Source organism: Galeopterus variegatus, unplaced genomic scaffold (assembly GCF_000696425.1).
Source record: "Galeopterus variegatus unplaced genomic scaffold, G_variegatus-3.0.2 Scaffold2420, whole genome shotgun sequence".
Classification (NCBI taxonomy): domain Eukaryota; kingdom Metazoa; phylum Chordata; class Mammalia; order Dermoptera; family Cynocephalidae; genus Galeopterus; species Galeopterus variegatus.
In genome coordinates this window covers 75,786-94,757 of record NW_007728531.1, presented here as the reverse complement: position 1 = coordinate 94,757, position 18,972 = coordinate 75,786, and the positions used below count along the sequence as shown (strand labels likewise).

General features: G+C 38.2%; 1 protein-coding gene across 1 annotated transcript in view; it reads right to left on the bottom strand.

The window, feature by feature from the left end:
• The window catches only part of RNASEH2B (ribonuclease H2, subunit B), a 51,964-nt gene that overhangs the window by 7,107 nt on the left and 25,885 nt on the right, over positions 1–18,972 (bottom strand). The window contains exons 5-9 of the mRNA XM_008581642.1: positions 18,433–18,509; positions 14,332–14,446; positions 5,766–5,830; positions 3,578–3,683; positions 1,099–1,180 (exon numbers count right to left, since the gene is read on the bottom strand). Of these exons, the coding sequence (XP_008579864.1) occupies positions 1,099–1,180; positions 3,578–3,683; positions 5,766–5,830; positions 14,332–14,446; positions 18,433–18,509 (445 nt within the window). The remainder of the gene's footprint in view (positions 1–1,098; positions 1,181–3,577; positions 3,684–5,765; positions 5,831–14,331; positions 14,447–18,432; positions 18,510–18,972) is intronic.

The window sequence follows — 18,972 nt, the reverse complement described above, 5'->3', positions numbered from 1 at the left end:
GGTTGCTTTTCTTTAGCCTCCATACATTTGTGTTTTGGTGTTAGGAGTATTTTTCCTTCATAAATGATGATGCTAGCATATATGTAAAAGTGGAAATTATTTTAACTGTCAACAAAAAGCCACACGAACTCTACCTTTTCTTCCATAAAGAGAAATTTAATTGGCATATCTTTATCCCCAAATCTTTAACCAAAACTTAAAAATTTCAGTGGAAAGAAAAGACTATATAAATAATGGAGTGCAAAAACATAAGGTCTCTAATAACACAAGCAGCTAAGAAATCCAGGCAAATATTAAACAGAAGGATATGATTATCAGTTTAGAGCTGGCTTTCAACACACTTTAACTACTGCCGAAACCAGTTTCCACTGTTTTTTAAAGTAGTGCCTATGAAATTTGCTAAATACAGCAACTATATCTATTATGAATCAGAGGAGAAAAATAATAAGGATTCAGGAAAAGCTATTAAATCATCTCACACATAAAATCTTAACAATTGCTAAAATCAAGACAATAAACTAATTTTTTCAACAAAAGTAAAGTCTTTATATTAAATTAAAGATCTTTATAAAGGAAGGAATACAAATCAAGCATTCTTAAAACCTTTCTTTCATCCCTCAAGAACACAGATTGTGTTTCACGTTACCTTGAGTTCCAAGCACTCGGCATAATAAACGTAATTAGTGAACATCTAAAGATGAGAGTGGAAATAGTACAAAACCTTTAAACACAAATTTCAAAAATATTCTACATGCCATCTACTCTTTCCTTCTCTTCTTTCTTTCTCTTAAAATGATCACAAAGAACCAAAGCAGTTTGTCTCAATGGGGATAAACTTTTAACAGTTTATCCTCTAAAATCGAACCAAGCTATAATTCCAATCCTAACACTCATTAGTTCTGCAATCGATATCCAGCAAATTAATCCATTTCAGTTGATTTCTATGAAAAATCACCTCCGAACTATAGTGTATATGACATAACTCAAGAATAATCTCTTATCACAAAGTGACATGATAAGCCATGAAGAAACACTGTCGCTGGGGAAACCAAGAAACACAAAGGTACTTAATTGTTACTGAAGATGAACATTACTTACTTTAAGTATTTAGATAAATCATCACTTAATTCTTTAGGGAGATAATCAGATATCAGGCCATGGGCATAACAAATATAATCCTCTGAAAGAAACAGAAAGAAAGGTAAAAGAAAAAAATGAATAGTAATTATTGTGGTTTTCCAAATTCTGGCTCTATCTGGCTTTAGGAAACTCACTTAAGCTCTAGCCTCAGTTTCCTCACTTGTCAAAGGGGGTATTAATATTAATCTGTCAGACTAGTGGGGTGACATGATGGACAAGAGATGATATAGGATGATATCAAATATAGGAAAAGATAATCCAAGTAAAACATAGCAGATGCCCACTAAATGACAGTAAAAACAAAAACTCAGGGTTGCTTTCTTAGTTGAGGCCATTGAGTACAAATACAGTCAAAAATCAGCTGTAACAATATGAAATATCCATATGTTTTTTTAAAGATATATCCAAATCTTTTTTAAGTCACTTCAATACAGAACAAATCTAATTATTGAACAGTAATGAGCACGAGCATACTCATTTAAAGAAATAACATATTATGATGTTTCCCTACTAAAGATTTGCCTTATAAGAAACTGAACATATACTCCCAAACTAATAAAATGCCTTTAAAAAACAAAACAAAACAACTAACTCAGCAGAATGTATAATCATTAATTCTAAAGCATCTGGATCCTCAGTACTAAACTGCAGCTCTGGCATCAATTAAATACAGTTACACGAGACAATAAAATCTGTTTCAAACCCTGTTCCTAATTCAGTATTTTATGTAGAATACGAGGGGATAATCAAAGTTAATCATAAGATGGGATAACCATATGGAGATTTAAACTACCAAAAGCAGACCTCAGGTTTGCTGCTAGGATATTAATTCACTTCCTTTTTTCCTCTTTTTTCAGCCTTCAAGCTAAACTAACAATTTGCCTCAGCATTACTTAGAAGATGAATGCCGTCTGGTGACCACCTGATCTCAAAAAGTCTTTAGTAAGAGATTTTCACTGTTAATGTAGAATTGAGAGTTATCATTGGACCATTCTTAAAATGTGCTCGTGGTTCTGGGTAAGTAATTATCCAATGAGTCATGACTAGACAAAGAAAACTATTTTAAGAAAGCCAACATATAGTTCATTTGCTGCTTCTGGTACCATACCAAGCTAAAGATCTAAGAAAAGAAAACAGTGCAAAGCTTGCTTTATGGCTGGGACACTAAATGGTAATACAGCCAAGCCCAGAACCTTAGATGTACATTTTAGGTAGAAGCACTGAACTCGGAGCAGAAGACCTCACTTACTAGCTAGGATAAGCCATCTACCTCTCTGAGACCACAGTTTTCCATTTTTAAAATAAGGGGATCTATTTAAATAACCCCTAATATCCCTTCTCCTACTTAAAAAAAAAATCTATGGTTTTATTGATCTATCTGTCCATCCATCTATCCATCCATCCAACCATCTGACTCAATCCCTCTTCTTTTGTTAAAGCCAATGAAAGACACTGACAGCTGATAAACTCAGTATGGCAACGGTGCTGTTCACCACTCCCAAAAGGGCAGTAGCTAACTATGTGTATGTACAAGGTGTCGTAAGGTAGATTTCAACAAATCAAAGACTGCCTGAATTAGCATCAATCACAAACAGGCCCCTGTTCCTAGTTTTTATATTTTTTAATGGCTAAGCCAGATATTTCAGTTATATACCCAGAACAAGAGAATTCTGAATTGGACCATAAGGTCAGAATAATTTCTGTTCCACCAATTGAGAATGTTAATTGCATTACATAACTATTTTTATTCCACTATATAATATAAAAATAGGAGGACACTACACTGCAAAAAGCAAAAGAATGTACCCTAATAACCTAAAAGAAAAAAATTGCCAAGTGAACCAATTTTTATCTAAAATCAAAATCTTGAGAGCAATCTTAGGAAATACGCTTTCTGAGAACAAGATACAAAGAGATGCAGCCCACTGGAAACCCTGTGCCACAGGAACAGTACAACAAAAAGGTTAAGCGTGCGGGCTAAGAGTAGAAAAGTTCCATTAGTGACTCAGCTTTGCCATTTACTAGTTGTGTGACTTTGGACGGGGCCTCAAGACTCTTATGAGACTTACTGGGAGGGTCAGACGAGATCATGTTTGTATACTGGCAACTTAGTAAAGGGCCTGGCACATAACACAACCTGAATAAATGATAGCCACGGTGGTTAGGGTTGTTATTACTATTAGAGTAAAATAACTATTTGCTGAATGAATGATTTAAGTATCAGTTAATAACAGAAGTGACCTATGTAGAAATACTACTGTTCTTGACTCAGAAATAAGATGTATACCTGCCACAGATCTATGAGAACACTGGCAAGAATATGAAGCTTCTGTGACATTTTAAAATCCTGAGATCCTAAGATGTATCCTAAGATAGGCATTTACACATAAGAACTTATTCCAGACAAAAGTCATTTCTGATGGAATGATTTACTTACCTTCCTTGTCACTGGACACCTGGTCACCAGAGAAAAATGCAGTTGACTGTACCCGGGCACTGACATTTACCTTATTGGTTTTTAATGCTGCAATAGTTTGATTAACCTATGGAGTAACCAAAATAGAAAAGTTAGGGTATTTTCAACTTAACTTTAGAAATCCATGATTTTCCAAATGGCCCTCAATCCACTTAAGATCTGGGAAGAAGTATTTGAGAAACTAGAAATATCTTCAGCAGATATCAGAAGATGAGAAATGGCACATTGGGAGAAAGGTTGAGTGGCAGCAACGTTTCTGGATGATCTCAATACATGGACTTCCTAAGTCCTACACACTATGAGAGGCAGCATATTGTGGTGATTGAGAGCACTGACTCTGGAGTCAGGCTGCTTGGGTTTGCTCTGTGACCATAAGCCAGTTACTTAACCCCTCTGTGCCTCTAGCTGTGAAATGGACATAAAAATAGTACCTACCTCATAGGAGTATTGTGAGGATTAGATTGGCTAATATATGTAAACCCCTTATAATAAAACCCGCCACAAATTTTTTACGTAATAATTTTCTAAACAGAATAAATAATAAAAATTTCCCACTTCCTGTGAAACATAACAAGTATAAACTTCGTTTTGCTATTCATGTCATTATCTAACAATAATAATAATGTCATTATTTTGTTAAGAGCAAAAACTACATTCCAAGGGCCGAACCCGTGGTCGCTCGGGAGAGTGTGGCGCTGGAAACGCCGAGGCCATGGGCTCGGATCCTATATAGGGATGGCTGGTGCGCTCACTGGCTGAGCGCGGTGTGGGTGACACCACGCCAAGGGTTGCGATCCCCTTACCGGTCACGAAAAATTTAAAAACAAAAAAACTACATTCCAAGGGCCGAACCCGTGGTCGCTCGGGAGAGTGTGGCGCTGGAAACGCCGAGGCCATGGGCTCGGATCCTATATAGGGATGGCTGGTGCGCTCACTGGCTGAGCGCGGTGTGGGTGACACCACGCCAAGGGTTGCGATCCCCTTACCGGTCACGAAAAATTTAAAAACAAAAAAACTACATTCCAAGATTTTGCTCAGCATTTATACTCATTTTTCACCTATATAAAATACTATTACTACATAGCACATGAAAAGTGGAACACGGTTGCACTTTTTAAATCTTTTCACTACTTTCTACATTAGGAGCCTGATTAATTCTACAGGGTTCTTTTCCATGTTCCCAGGCTCCCAATGTGCCCAGTAACATGATATGACAAACAAACATGGTTTTCACATACAAGACAGAAGAAAATCTTAGGAAACAGCATTATAACTACTGGTGTCCATTGATCTTGCAAATGCTTTGTCATTAATAATAGATCTCGTTTAGTGAGATTCTTAATCAATATGAAAGTACATGATAGCCTCAGACTAGCAGCTTTCAAAGTTGTTGCTTTAGTTAACCACAACCCACAGTAAGAAATATACAGCAACCCAGTACTCAAACACATATAAAAATATACATTTCATAGAGCCGCACTAAGTACTTGCCCTTACTCTGTGCTATATTTTAATACATTCTGTCCTATCCTATCCTATTCTATACTATCCCATCCCATTCCAAGAGAAATGGTGGTTGTGACCTACTAAACTGATTTGAAAAACACTGTCCCAGAATTAAGTCCAAATTCTTACAATCACTAAGATCCACAGTTTGTCCGGAAGATTACCCCTCTTCGGTGTCCAGACACTAAGAGTAGGACACGCTCCCTCTAAGCCTGAACACCTCGTGCCCTTGGTCCCTGGTCTGGCTGTATGTGAGCAATGTCACCCTCAGAGATACCTGCAGGACTGACAGCCACAGACAAGCATCAGTTCTGGTAATGACTGGCTTAGAAGACTCAAATCTACACCAACAGATGGCAAGAAATTCTTTTACCCAGTGGCAGGGTCAGGGAGAAATGAGGATATAGGTCACAAGAAAGCAGAAAGCTAACTCCAGAGATTCACAGGTCAGGGAGAATAAAAGTAAAAGATTTCTTCTCATTCTTGGATATCTATACAGTTTTCCTCTTTTTGTTGGATGAACAGGATGGTCTTTGGATTCAGACTTAATCCAAATCTCTAAAGACTTTTAAATCTCTAAAGATTTTTAAAAAGGAGGACTGAATCTTTTATTTTACCACAAGGCACTAGAGAGGCACCGTACCTTCTTTTGCAGCCACTTTAACGTCTTTTCTCGGCTGTACTTGTAATATTTCTTGTTGCCTATTTCTGGATTAAATTAAAAGGGAAAAGAAGACAGCACAGTTGGTTAAACAACAAGAAAAAATAAACTCATAAGATTATATCACATAAAAGTTAACATTTTAAGAATATTTCATAATAGTTTATATTCTTGAAAAACTCAATTAATAAACATTAGAGCACACTTGAGACATTTTTAAAAGATCCCACAACAGAATTTGGATACCTCAGAAGTCACACAGCCAATAAATGAGTGGGAATTTAAGAAAACATTCAAATTATGCAAATGACTCTGTAGAAAAGGTAATTTTTTTAAACTCAGCAAACTAACATACTAAGTAATTTGATTTTTTCTGAATAATTTTAAGCTCACCTCAATGTTTTCAATAAAAGACTTCCTTTCTAAAATAAAAATGGATTGTGCAATATACACATGTATTGAAACAACACACTAGACCCCACAAATATGTACAAGTAAATGTTAAAATTTTTTACAGAAGTAAAATAAGTTAATTAATTAAATAAAAATGGAAATCCCAGGAAAGAAAATTAAGCTAAATGCAGGTGCCTATGAAGTTCACTAAGGACATTCAGGAAAAAAAATCTTAACTACTCAGTACTGCCCTGGTGAGATTAGTGGAACATAAAAGAAAAGATATATCTATCTTTTAATGTATTACCAATATAATCATAGCTATTTCAGGGGAACTTAGATTTATGGTAGGCTCAACCTGGCCCTTTATCAGGATAAAAGTTTTACCTCTTGTAAATTATACTTCATCTCCCACAATCCACCTAGCTTTATATAGCATGTCATTAACCATGCTTTCCTCTGTGACCATTTTCACTCGTGGGGTTTCTTCTTTCTGTGCAATTGGCAGGGGCAGCCCTTCCACTCCAGCCTCCCTCCTCCATGCAGCAGTTACCTTCCTACCACTGGAAACCTTAAGGCCAAGGAAAACTCACCCCACGTGAGTTACACAGAATGATGCTTTCTCTTTCTCCCCCCATATCATGGTAGGAAATGGAAACTGTTTATTCAAGGGTAGTTTTCTGCAATCTGTAAAACGGTTTGTATGGAAGAGGGGCTGGGAGGTCCGCAGCCTCAGTTCTTCAGCCCATGACTGTCAAAATTGTGAGCAAAATGAGGCAGGATGGAGTGGGCACAGGACCCTTGCATTCACTCATGTCTCCTCAGGACATGTCACTGCAATAACAAAAAGGAGGGACAGCTACAAATGGCATTCTGTTAGAATCATGAGAATTCCAAGGCACAATGTCTGCTCTCCCAGAGCCATGACTGTCTGGGCCAACAGCCTACTATAGAAGCAAGGCCAATGAGACTGGACTCAATCTATCTGGAGACGATATCCTACTCTATGCACAAATCAGGGGAATTTTAAGAGTACACAGCAATCACTCAATAAATGTATGCTGTTGAATGGCTTTTAGAAGCTCTGTTCATTGCCTGAGACAAAGAATCTCTCTAAAGCCTCAGTGCTCAAGTCTCTCCTAAGAAATCCTACCTTGACTCTTCTGTTCACTTCCAAATCACCTGGAAGAAAATTCCTTCCTGTTTCCTACTTCCTGAGCCCCTTGGGCAAACCTATCCTATCGCTCTTGAGAAGACAGACTGAGCCCCACTGCCTGCTCATACACACCCCAGCATACACTGTCACCTTGGGAAGCCACATCACTCTCAAAACCTGTTTCCTCCTGTGTAAAGGGAGGGTTTTTCTCAGAGGGCTATTTTGAGCATGAAATGAGATAAGCCATACAAATCCTATAGCCACATAGCAAATACTTAATATTAGCTAAGAAAAAATGATGAAAATGATAATTCACTAATAATAGCATCAGAAACTAATGTTTATTCAGGCCTAAAATCTTTATATACATTTTTTCATTGAATGGTCAGAATGAATCTCAGGTGAAAATCATTACTTGTTCCCATCACAGAAACTGGGTTTGAGCGACATTAAGTAAAATGTCCAAAGTCACCGTGCAAGTGAGCAGGAGCCCCAGATTCCCATCCAAGCTGACTTCAAAGCTGTGGATCCCATGTTCACTTTACCAAGATCAATTAGTTCTACACCCTCCTCGGTACTTCTGACCACCCTGTTCTTTGTGAGAAAAACCTCTCCTCCATGGTGTCTATCAAACTGCTTTCTTTCAGTTTTTCTATGGCTCTGATGACTTCTCCCTGATTCCTTTCCTGGCTCCACATCCCCCTCCTCCAAGGATCTTTCTCCTGGGGTGACCACATCCTGACTCAACAAGACTAAACAAACCAACCAGGAAGCCCAAAGCCCTGCGCTGAGGCTCAGTGTGTCTAAAACCAAACTCTTCATCTTCCTCCCAAACAGTCCTCCCAGTTACCCAGGCTCAAATTTCAGAGCCAGTTCTCAGCCTCCCTCATCACTCTGTCCCATGGGAGATGGGAAGTATGGAGGGAAAAGGAGCCAACACTATCCTGGGGGGGTTAGGAGGGGGAGAAAAAATACTGTCAGAAATCAGGAGGCTTAGCTTCTAGTGCCGAATCATTAACTACTTCATTTTTAAAAAATCATCTTTATTTAGGTATAATATTCATATAGTTAACACACCCATTTAAAGTGTACTATTTAAGAAGCTTGAAGAAACGTATGCAGTCAGGTAACCATCACCTCCCAAAGTTCCCTTGAGCCGTTATGTGGTCAATTCTCCCACCCCTACCCAGACTTCAGGGGACCACTGATCTATCACTATAGATTAGTTCTTGCTTTATTCCAGAACTTCATAGAAATGGAATCATACAGTATGCACATTTTTTTGTTTGTCTTTTGCTTAACATAATTTCTTTGAGATTCATCCATTTTGTTGTAGCTACGTAGTTCCTTCTTTTGTACTGTTGAGTAGTATCCTGGGTATAGATATATCTACCACATTTCATTTTCCCACCCACTTTCTGAAAGACATTTACATTGTTTCCAGTTTGGGGCTATTTTGAAAAGTTGCTATTAAAAAAAAAAAAGGCTGCTCTGAACATTCTTGCACAAATCATTGCAGGAACATATGTTTTTACAGGTCATGGGTAAATATCTAGGAGCAGAATTGCTGAGTCACGAGAAATTGAAGTGGTTATACCATTTTACACTTCTACCAGCCAGGTAGGTGAGTCCAGTTGTCCCACAACTCCCAATCTTCTTTCTTTCTTAATGGTGTCTTTCAAAGACAGAAAATAATAACATTGATGAAATGTAATTTATAATTTTTTATGGTTAGTGTATTTTGTGTCTTAAGAATTCTTTGCCTATCCTCAAAGTCACAAACACTTTGTCAATAGTTTTCATTTTTGCGTTTAATTTAGTGATCCATTTTTAGTTAATTTTTCTATGAGTGTGAAGTGAGGGTCAATGTTCATTACTTTTCATATGGATATCCAATTCTTTCATCAACATTTGTTGAAAAGACTGTCCTTTTTCCCATTGAATTATCAAGATACCTTTGAAAAAAAATCAATTGACCATAGAAATTTGGGTCTATTTCTGGATTCTCTATTCTGTTCCATTTATTTATATATTATTATAACTTTATAGCAAGTCTGAATCAGCTTGTGTAAGTTCTCCAAATCTGTTCCTTTTTTCAAAATTGTTTTGGCTACTGTGGGTCCTTTACAGTAATATAAATTCTTGAATCAGTTTATCAATTTCTACCAAAAAATGAAAAAAAAAAACCCTGCTGAGCATTACATTGAATCTGTAGAACAGTGTGGGAAGAAAAGATATCTTAACATTGAGTCTTGCAATCTATTAACATGATATATTTCTCCATTTACTTAATCTTTTTAAAATTTCTCTCAGCAATGTCTTGTAATATTCAATATCAGTATATTACACATATCATATTACATTTATCCCTAGAACTTCAGAACTTCATGATTTTTGGTGATAGTATAAATGGTATGTTTCATTCTATTACCCAATTATTCACTGTTAGTATACAGAAATACAACTGATGTTTGTATATTGACTTTGTATCCTGAAACCTTGCTTATTAGTTCTAGTAACTTTTTTTTGTAGATTCCTTTGGATTTTTTACATACATGACAATACCGTCTATGAATACAGTCTTACTATTGACTTTCCAATCTGCATGCCTTTTTCTTTTTCTTGTTTCATTGAACCTGCTAGGGTTTCCACCAAAATGGTGAATAGAAGTGGTGAGAGCAGATATCCTTGTCTTGAACCCAATCTTAGGAGAAAAGTGTGTTCTGTCTTATACAATGAAGATGGTGTTAGCTGTAAGTTTGCCATAGATGCCCTTTACCAGATGGAGGAAGTTCCTTTCTATTCCTAATTTGCTGAGAATTTATATCATGACTAAACTTTGTAAAATGCCTTTTGTGTATCTACTGAGATTATAATACAGTTTTCTTTAGTAATGTGCAAATATGGTGAATTACACTAATTGATTTTCTAATGTTCAACCAACTTTGCATTCCTGCAATAAATCCCACTTGGGTTTCATATATTTGATTTTTATACATTTGACTTTATAAAAATACTATTTTATTAAAGATTTTTCAGTCTATAATCATAAGGGATATTGGTCTAGTTTCCTTTTTATAATAATTTTGATTTTGGTGTCATGGCAATTCTGGTTTCATTAAATTAGTTGAGAAATATTCCTTCGTCATTTACTTTCTAAAAGAATTTGAGCAAGTAATATTTCTTTGAATATTATTCTTCCTTAAAGTATAGTAGAATTCACCAGGGAAACCAGCTGGGCTTAGAGTTTTCTTTCTAGAAAGTTTTTAAGTTATAAACTTATTTATAAATTAAACATTCCCTAGACAAGATGATCACTATATTCCAGAATGCTACACAAGAACCCAATGGATTGAGTACTGCTTTATTTTGAAATTCACAAATTTTGGAAAGCAAGGAGGTTTAAAGAATTCATGAAGGCCACAGACTGCTCATAATTATGAAAAATACCACAGCACATTTGTTTATGACCTAAACTTAATATTTGTGAGAGTTAGTGAGTTAGATAATCTGTGCATATGCTGGAAAGGTTTTTTCCCTTATGTGTCTGGTGCCTATAAAACTAGTCTCAAACATCTGGAAATATTGGGTTTACAAAGTAAAGATGGAATAAAAGTGAGTCCACAATTAAATAACATGTTCAGCAATTGGGTAATCGGTTCACAAACTTGAATTTCCCTGATGTATTGCTGAACAAACTGCCTAGAGCATATTTTCACTTCTACTTTTCAATGTTTTCTATAACTGAGAAACTCATATGGTCTCTTTTTTTCCCTTCCCCCTGGGGATAGAAACTTGGCAACTGTACTTGGGGTATTTTAATCAGGTAAGTTTTCCTGGCTCGTCCTGTTAATCACATTAGACAGCGCAGTGCAGCTTTTGCTTGCAATATGAAACAGAGTGTTACATTCAAGATAAAGTTCACGACCCTTTATTAATCCTCTCCTGTGCCATCTTTCCACTGAATGCGAGCCTCTTTGGTAAGAAACGTGCTCTAAGCCCCAGAGCTAGCAAATAGAGACACATCATTTCCTTCACCAATAAAACAGGCAGGGCTGAGGCCACCGCCACCATCAGTCAGGGTAAAAACAACCATGGCCAGGTTTATCCATCAGGGAGAAGGTGAGAGGGTAAGGTTCTCACCATCCTAGTAGACTTAACCAGATATTTAATGCCACAGATGTTCAAGACAGCGTCTGGAGTTTAATATCAAAATAGCAGGCTGAGCAGTTCAGGTTTTACTCTATCTGTGCAAGTACCTGTGGAGAGGATGAACATTTTGAAAAGTTAGCTTTCTCTTTATCTTTACACCCTGTCGTGGATACTACCTGACCACTCTTTAGCAGTCTTCTTTCTTTCTTACCTAAAAATGTAGAAATAAATTACAGAGAATGGAACCAAACATTAATTTATAAATGGATAATAATCCAAATTCAAATAAGCAGCTAGTACCCAACACGATCACTAAAAGCTAACAGGTAGGGTAACGGTGCCTGAAAAGTCTACAGAGTTCATTGCAGGGATGAGAACTGTCTTCCTGTTCAGCTATATAAGCACGGGAAAGTTCTTATGGACGTGCTCCTGTACTAGAAGTGCGTGTCCGACACTTAGCTTGTTTGACAGACTCTAATCACCAGCTGTCAACTCCAGATCGTAGAGCATTCTCCTGTGGATCTTCATGGAAGAAGGTGTCTATGCCAGTACACTGTGCTTATACACAGGCTTTACACAAAGGAAAATATTTCACATATTTATGTTGTGGGTCAAGGGGCAAAGCAAATAATGTGAAATTGCTTATGTGTATTTTGATGAAGATGCCTTTTTGAGGGTGAAGCATTTGAGATCTTATTTTCTTTTTTCCCTGTTTTGAAATATTTTTGTTTTCAGACTTCCATTATTTCAAGATTTAGAAGCTGCAGTTCATTAGGGAAGAATTTGATATGAAGAAACTACCAAACCTCTAGAGATTACATATATCTTTTACTGTGTGAAATTCAATTACTTTATGTTTTGCCTTACTATCACTGAAAAATTAAGAAAATTTGAGGCCTAGGGTTTTAGAAATCAGGTATATATAAGGGTTGGTAATACAGCTTCTTTGAAAAATGGAAGTGCACAACTTATAAATGCTAGGTAATGGTGGGAATAAAGAAGACTGGGTGGAAGGTCAGATAATGATGCAGTACCTGGTCAGGGATTCAGGGTATGAGGAGGAAGGGTGAGAGAGAGGGGCTCTTGTTCTGAGCTGTAGACTGTAAACCAACCAATGCTGGGGCATTCATACTGTTTCTGAATCTGGGTTTCTGGGTTTTGCTTTAAGATGACTGTTCTTATACATTTAATGGCAGAATTCTGGACAATGAGTTAACTGCATTTTCAACTGGTGTTAACTTGAAAATGACTTGTAATTATTCTTCATTACTTTAGCTCTCAAAAAATGGTGAAGAGCTACTTCATTTTGTCACCTCCCAAAAGATTGCAGTCTCCTGCCAAACTCAGCATTGGGGGATGTCTTTAATGGGACTGCTTTGGTAAAACCCTGGCACCACACATCCCTCAGACCCAAAATGGAGTTGCAAATGTGTCCAAGTATGAAGTTAGTAGACCCCACAAACATGAAATGCAACCAGTGAGGCTCTCCCCTTTCCCACCATAAGCTTATGCTTCTTGGATTCACACTTTCTTGGTCCTGAAAGAACTGTCATGGTTGGCCAAACCATCTATGACCCAAAACAGCCACAACTTATCAGCTTGTTGTTCTAGTTCCCACACTATGTTTCTATATTAACCCTGAAACCACTTGGATAATTTTTTGAGGCCCTGGCACTAAGTTTGTATAGTGCTTCTAACCTGTCAAAACACATTCACACAGTGTCTCACTTCCTCTTCTGAAAAGTCAAATGAATAATATCTAAACCTCACCTCTAGTTACCCCAGCCTTGTCCTCTGGCCCATGTTCCCTGTCTCCTGGATACCACCACTACACATTCTGTGCGCCAAGGCACGAACCCAGAAGTCAGTCTTGAATCCTCCTTTTCTTTGACCACCATCCAAACACCAGATGTGGTTGTTCCATCTCTAAATTGCTTCTTCTTGCTAGTTCCACCTCAGGCTACCATGATCTCCTGTCGAGATCACTGCAGCCGCCTCTATGGTCCCGGCCTCAGCTTCTTTGGAATATTTTCCACACTGGGCACTGCCCTGCTTCAAACTTCACAGACCCTTCACTACCATTAGGTAAAGTCCAGATACACAGAGGCCCTTCACCATCTGGACCGTCACCCAGCATTCCTGCCCCATTCCTTACTTACCAACCTAAATCCTTCCCCAGCACCCTATACTCCAGCTACACTGACCTCCTTGGAACTTCCTAAACATGATAAACTTTTCATACATCCATGCCTCCGTTATGCTGCCTCTTTGACTTATCCCTTCAGGTCATTTTCCTGAAGAAAGCAATGCAATACCCAGAGTCCCTTCCCAGCCCCAGCCTGGCCTGTGCATCCCCAGAACACCCAGGACTCACTTCCCTTCACTGTACTGTCACTACCCACCTTGCCATTTGCCCCCATCAGACTGAAGGCAAAGTGAGGGAAAGGGCAACATCTCACTTATACTTACCCCAGAGCCTAGCTCTAGTGTTCAACGTATGCTTCTTAGTAGGTGCTCAGTAGATGCTTCTTAAATCAGTGACGGCACAGGTTTTATGTTATTTTACAAATGAGAAATATGAAAGACAGTAGCTAAGTGACTTGCCTAAAGACTAAAGCCGTGGCTTGTGATTCCTGCAGATTTCACTGGATACAGTTCCAAAGACTGAACAACTCACTGCAACAGAGGCACAGAAGTGACAATGGAAGCAGATCTGAATGACAGCTTCTCCTGTGACCGCCACAGAACAAGCATTACACTCGGCAGGACTTCATGCCGCTACATTCTCAGATAAAGGCCCAGCTTTCTACCAGCCCTAAGCCTGACTTCAAGGGCCCAATACCATACCTTTCTCCTCTGTCACGTGCCGAAGTACCTTCTCAAGATCAGGAAGTTTCAGCAACAAGATGCAATCTGGAAACACGTCATCCACCACAACTTGATTTAGAGGCTGAAACTTTCCCTGAAAAAACACGAGTCAGTCAGAGGACAAGCGTTCCAGAAAACAAACTCACACAGAAAAAGAAAAGAAAAAGATACATTATCTCATGGCTGAGCCTTTAAATTTAGTTCAGAGATTTTTGTTCCATCTAAGGAACCCCTAAACTGGAGTAGGCTGCAGGACTGACCCTCGGCTCCCTTTATGAAGCTCTTGTGAGCACAGGGTTCCGGGCAGCACACCATCTCCATCAGGGCTACAATCACCAGATGGAACAGGAAACAAAGGTCTAGAAAAACACTGGAAGACACAAAACTTGCAAAGATGGTACAGACTGCCTATGGTTGGTCCAACCCACTCCTTTTGAAGAAGAACCAGCAGAGGTCACAGAGCAGGAGCCCTGACTATCACACAGGAACAAGCCCAGACGGGGCCCAGAACATACATCTCCCTCCCTATCCTCACTCCACGGCTGAAGAAAGAAACAGCTGCCATGAAAAGAAAAATACCCAAAGTGAATCTCCTCCTGTTAGACCTGTTTGACTATGCACCCAAATTTAGACCATAAGAAAAGAAAAGATGTCTGGAGGGACACGTGTGATGACGCTGCAGGCTGGCTAACCCAGGCTCGGCTAGGTAAGTGTCTACTGCCTGGTTGTAAACAGGCCAGAAGTGCAGGCCAGAAGAACTCAGAACATTCTCCTCCTCAATTAGGTTTAGCTTTTCTTAACTTTACTAGCAGCAGGGAAAGGCGAAGTGTGTCTAAATTAAGATGTTAGCCCCCTGATGTGGGGACAGCAGACTTTTACGTAACACAGGTATGGTCTTGGCCATGTCCCTCTTTAGCTCACTCTACTTTTTCTGTTTCAGTGACAATTCCTTTTGAAGAATGAAAAACTGTCTGATAAGTTTTCTTTCTGCAAGTACAGCTTTCTTTGACTTTAAGAATGAAACCTTCTCATTCATTCAGTAGTGTGTGTCATACTTTCTGATAAGTTAAAGTAGCAAGAAATACCTTAATTTAAATGTTCTTTTTCCTTCAAAAGTAAGAATAATTCACAGGTTTCCCAAGACTTACTGTCTTTAGATTTCTACCTTAAATCTTCTATGATCAACCAATATTTTAAATATTTACTCTAAAACAATAGTCTACTTAAATGTAATGAACTACCACACAGTTACGATACAAAATAATTTTATAATTAACTAGTGTTTCGTTCTTGTTTTCTTCGCCACATATACATAAAGAGGAAATGCAATAAGCAACTCGCTTTGAATATAAAGTTAAGAACAGCTGGGATAGCTAAAAAGAAGAGTTATTTTTACTGATATTAAAATAAGTCTTGTAATTAAAAAAGAATGGGTCAAATTTCAGAAGTGTGTACCGATTTTTTTTTAAACTAAATAAGAAATAATCACATCTAAAATGTAGGAAAGGAAATACCCGAAGAGCTCATGAGTTAACTTTACTCGGCATTTCTAGTCCTGTGAAGAGAAAGTACCATGGCTTAAAATGAAAGCCAACCTCCAACCTGAGCAGCATTTCTGCTTCATTTTGCTTCTGTCACCTTGAGCTTACCACAGCACCCCAGAGGCTCCCAGAGGGCAGAGTGAGGGTTCTTCCACCAGAGTCATGGTCCTAGTGGGAGATGGGGAAAGAATACCACAAGGGGGCGGTGAGGGGTGGGGGGGCTTTAGATTTACATCAATACATGCAGTGTGACCAGCTGGTGGCTTTCTCTGTGTTAATTTACTCTAGAAAACACCACATACGTGAGCCAAATGAAGTTTTCAACTTCCTCTCTGTATAGTCCCAGAGATTCCTGGTGGTGACTAGGACCATTCCTGTTCTAGAGACACACGGCTTACTAGCCTCACTGCTTGAGTGCCCTAATTACATTGGTTAACACAGTAGCTTCCAGGGGAAACACGATTAAACTAAAAAATAAAATTTCACTAATCCACAGTAAAGAGCAGAGGGTAGGAAAGGAGGAGAATAAAAAAGAAGCTAAGCTGCATCAAGAGAAAACATGAATTAAAGTTCTAAGTCAGTTTTATTACTTTCAGTATTTATAGCAACTTAAATTGATTTATCTACAAAATGGAAGTTTTATGAATGTGGTCTAATGACTAAATAAGATGAACCCATAAGCATTTAAACTATATGCAAACATGAGAGTCCAAAAAACCAGATTCTCTAAGCAGTGCAAGTAAGATTTATTCCTTAAAGTTGTTAAATCAAGGTTTTTAAACTGAGGTTGATGGATCCCTGGGAGTCTCCAGCACCCTTTCAGGGGGTCCCTATACTCAAAACTATTTTCATGATTATGCTAAAATGCTGTCTGCATATTCACTGTGTTGACACTTGCAGTGATGATTCAAACCCAACGGGGGGGAATGGAGCTGGTTTCTTCATTGCCATGTACTTGCACTTAAAAAAGTGCCAGCTTCACTTAAGAATATCCTTGATCAAGTACTGAAAGCAACTAATATTACTTAAATCTTGGCTCTTGAGAGCAAGTCTTGAGAGCACACTTGTGATGCAAGTGAAGTACGGCTAAGGCACTTCTGCCACACTGTGCAACTGAGGCCTGGTGAGTCCCTCGAGGGAAAGCACTTGTGTGACTGTCGGGGTCAGGAGCAGAACGAGCTGCTTCTTCATAGATACCACTTTTATTTGAAAAACTCACTGTGCATGAAGGTTATTCAAACTCAGGTACTGGGCAGAATGTGAATGAAGTGGGCGTGTCACGTCAAGAGAAAGACTCACAATACTTGTAGCCAGTGTTAAAATTAGGACTTTCAAGCAAAAATTAGAATTTGTATAAGATTTGTATCTGCCACTATGACAGCTTCCCAATATGTAAAGAATTATCTGATGAGATCAGTGGTGATATTAAGGGGTGTGTGTGTGTGTGTGTGTGTGTGTGTGTGTGTGTGTGTGTGTGTGTGTATAAAATGAGACGTATCAACATGTAGAAGATCTGCCTAACTCCATAAGCCAATATTTTCCAAATGACCAAAGCATGTCGTTACAAAATCATAAGTGAGTAAAAAGATCCATTTTAGGTATAAGACAGACCAATGGGTTTTAATGTAATGGAGCATGGAAAGTTCATTGACAGGTTTAAGATTCCACATTGGCAACTGACCTTTAAGAAACTATCCCTTATTGATTTTTGAAGTAGTGTCAAAGAAAAATTCCACAATTATCTGAAAAAATGTAAAATAATGACACATGCCTCATTAAATTTTGTTGTTTGTTTCATTAAAAACAGGTAATGGCCTTATTATTTTTATTTTTAAATAAATAAAATTATTTTAAAATTTCTTATTTTTAATTTGTAACATAGTAAATATTGATAGATAGAACCCACAGGAACAGAAACTCTTTGTAACCCTTAATAATTTTAAGTGTAAACGTATACATATCAAAATGTTTCAGAAATTCTGGCTGAAACTATTACTATTAGCAAACTCTGTCTTTATTTATATCACAAAGGTAAATTTTATCCATCCAGGATTCCTTAAGTCTCAACTGGAGCTTCCCCATTAATAAGATTTTACTAGATATGTCTCAGTTTACTGAGACTGTGAAATACAGTCTTTCACAAAGAAGTCCCTCACGAAAGCAGATAAATCTTCTTTCAAGGCCTGGGCTCAATTTTTTAACACTTGTTTTCTGTTTCAAATCTAATGAGTACTTAATGATAAAAGTTTTCATTGTTAGGCTTTGTAAACAGTAAGGTACACAGCACAGTCAGTCAGGCAGTTCACAGGTCAGGGGCTAGCAAGTGTCAAACCGGATCAAGGTTAAGGCACATCTTCTCCAGCCTGCATGTCAGTCCTCTGACTGGACTGGCACCCAAAACAAACGTTTCCTACAATAACCACATTAACTCTGAAGTGTGGGGAATCTACATTTGGATCATTAGAGGGAGAGTGAGGAGAGGGAGTAAACACAGTCTATTCTGCTTCCTCCCTGAAGGGCCCCTGACTGGGAAACTCACCTCTTTCTCAGCCTTTCTGAGGTAGTAGAGAAGCAGAAAGAGAGGGTCCAGGGGCGTGACAAAGTGGAGAAGGCCTCCTACAGATGCAAAATAGAACACGGGATCAAATGTCTTGCAAAGACAACATGGTTATTTCATATCAAGTTCAATGTGAAAACCATTCGCTGGAAGATGTATGTGGAATCCCAAGTTCAGAAGCTTTTCTTACACAGGCCTAAGACTCTCATGATTCTCTCAAAAGGCAGAATGTGCTCCATGAAATTTTACTCCTGAGAGCTTCAAATCCCTGCGTGGAGAGGATAGCCAAAACACTGAAATTGACCTTTAGCTTCCCATTTATTCTTTAGAAATCTTTTTTAAAAGAGCCTCCCATGCCACTCCTCAAAAAGCAAGGATTGGGGGGAAACACAGGCAGAATGAGAATCCAGTAAACATTAGGAAACCTATACAAGTAAGTCTACTTATAAACCTGCAGTAAAATGCAATTTCCTGTGCTTTTGAGGATGAAGCCATGGGAAAGCAGTATCATTCTCTCGGGAC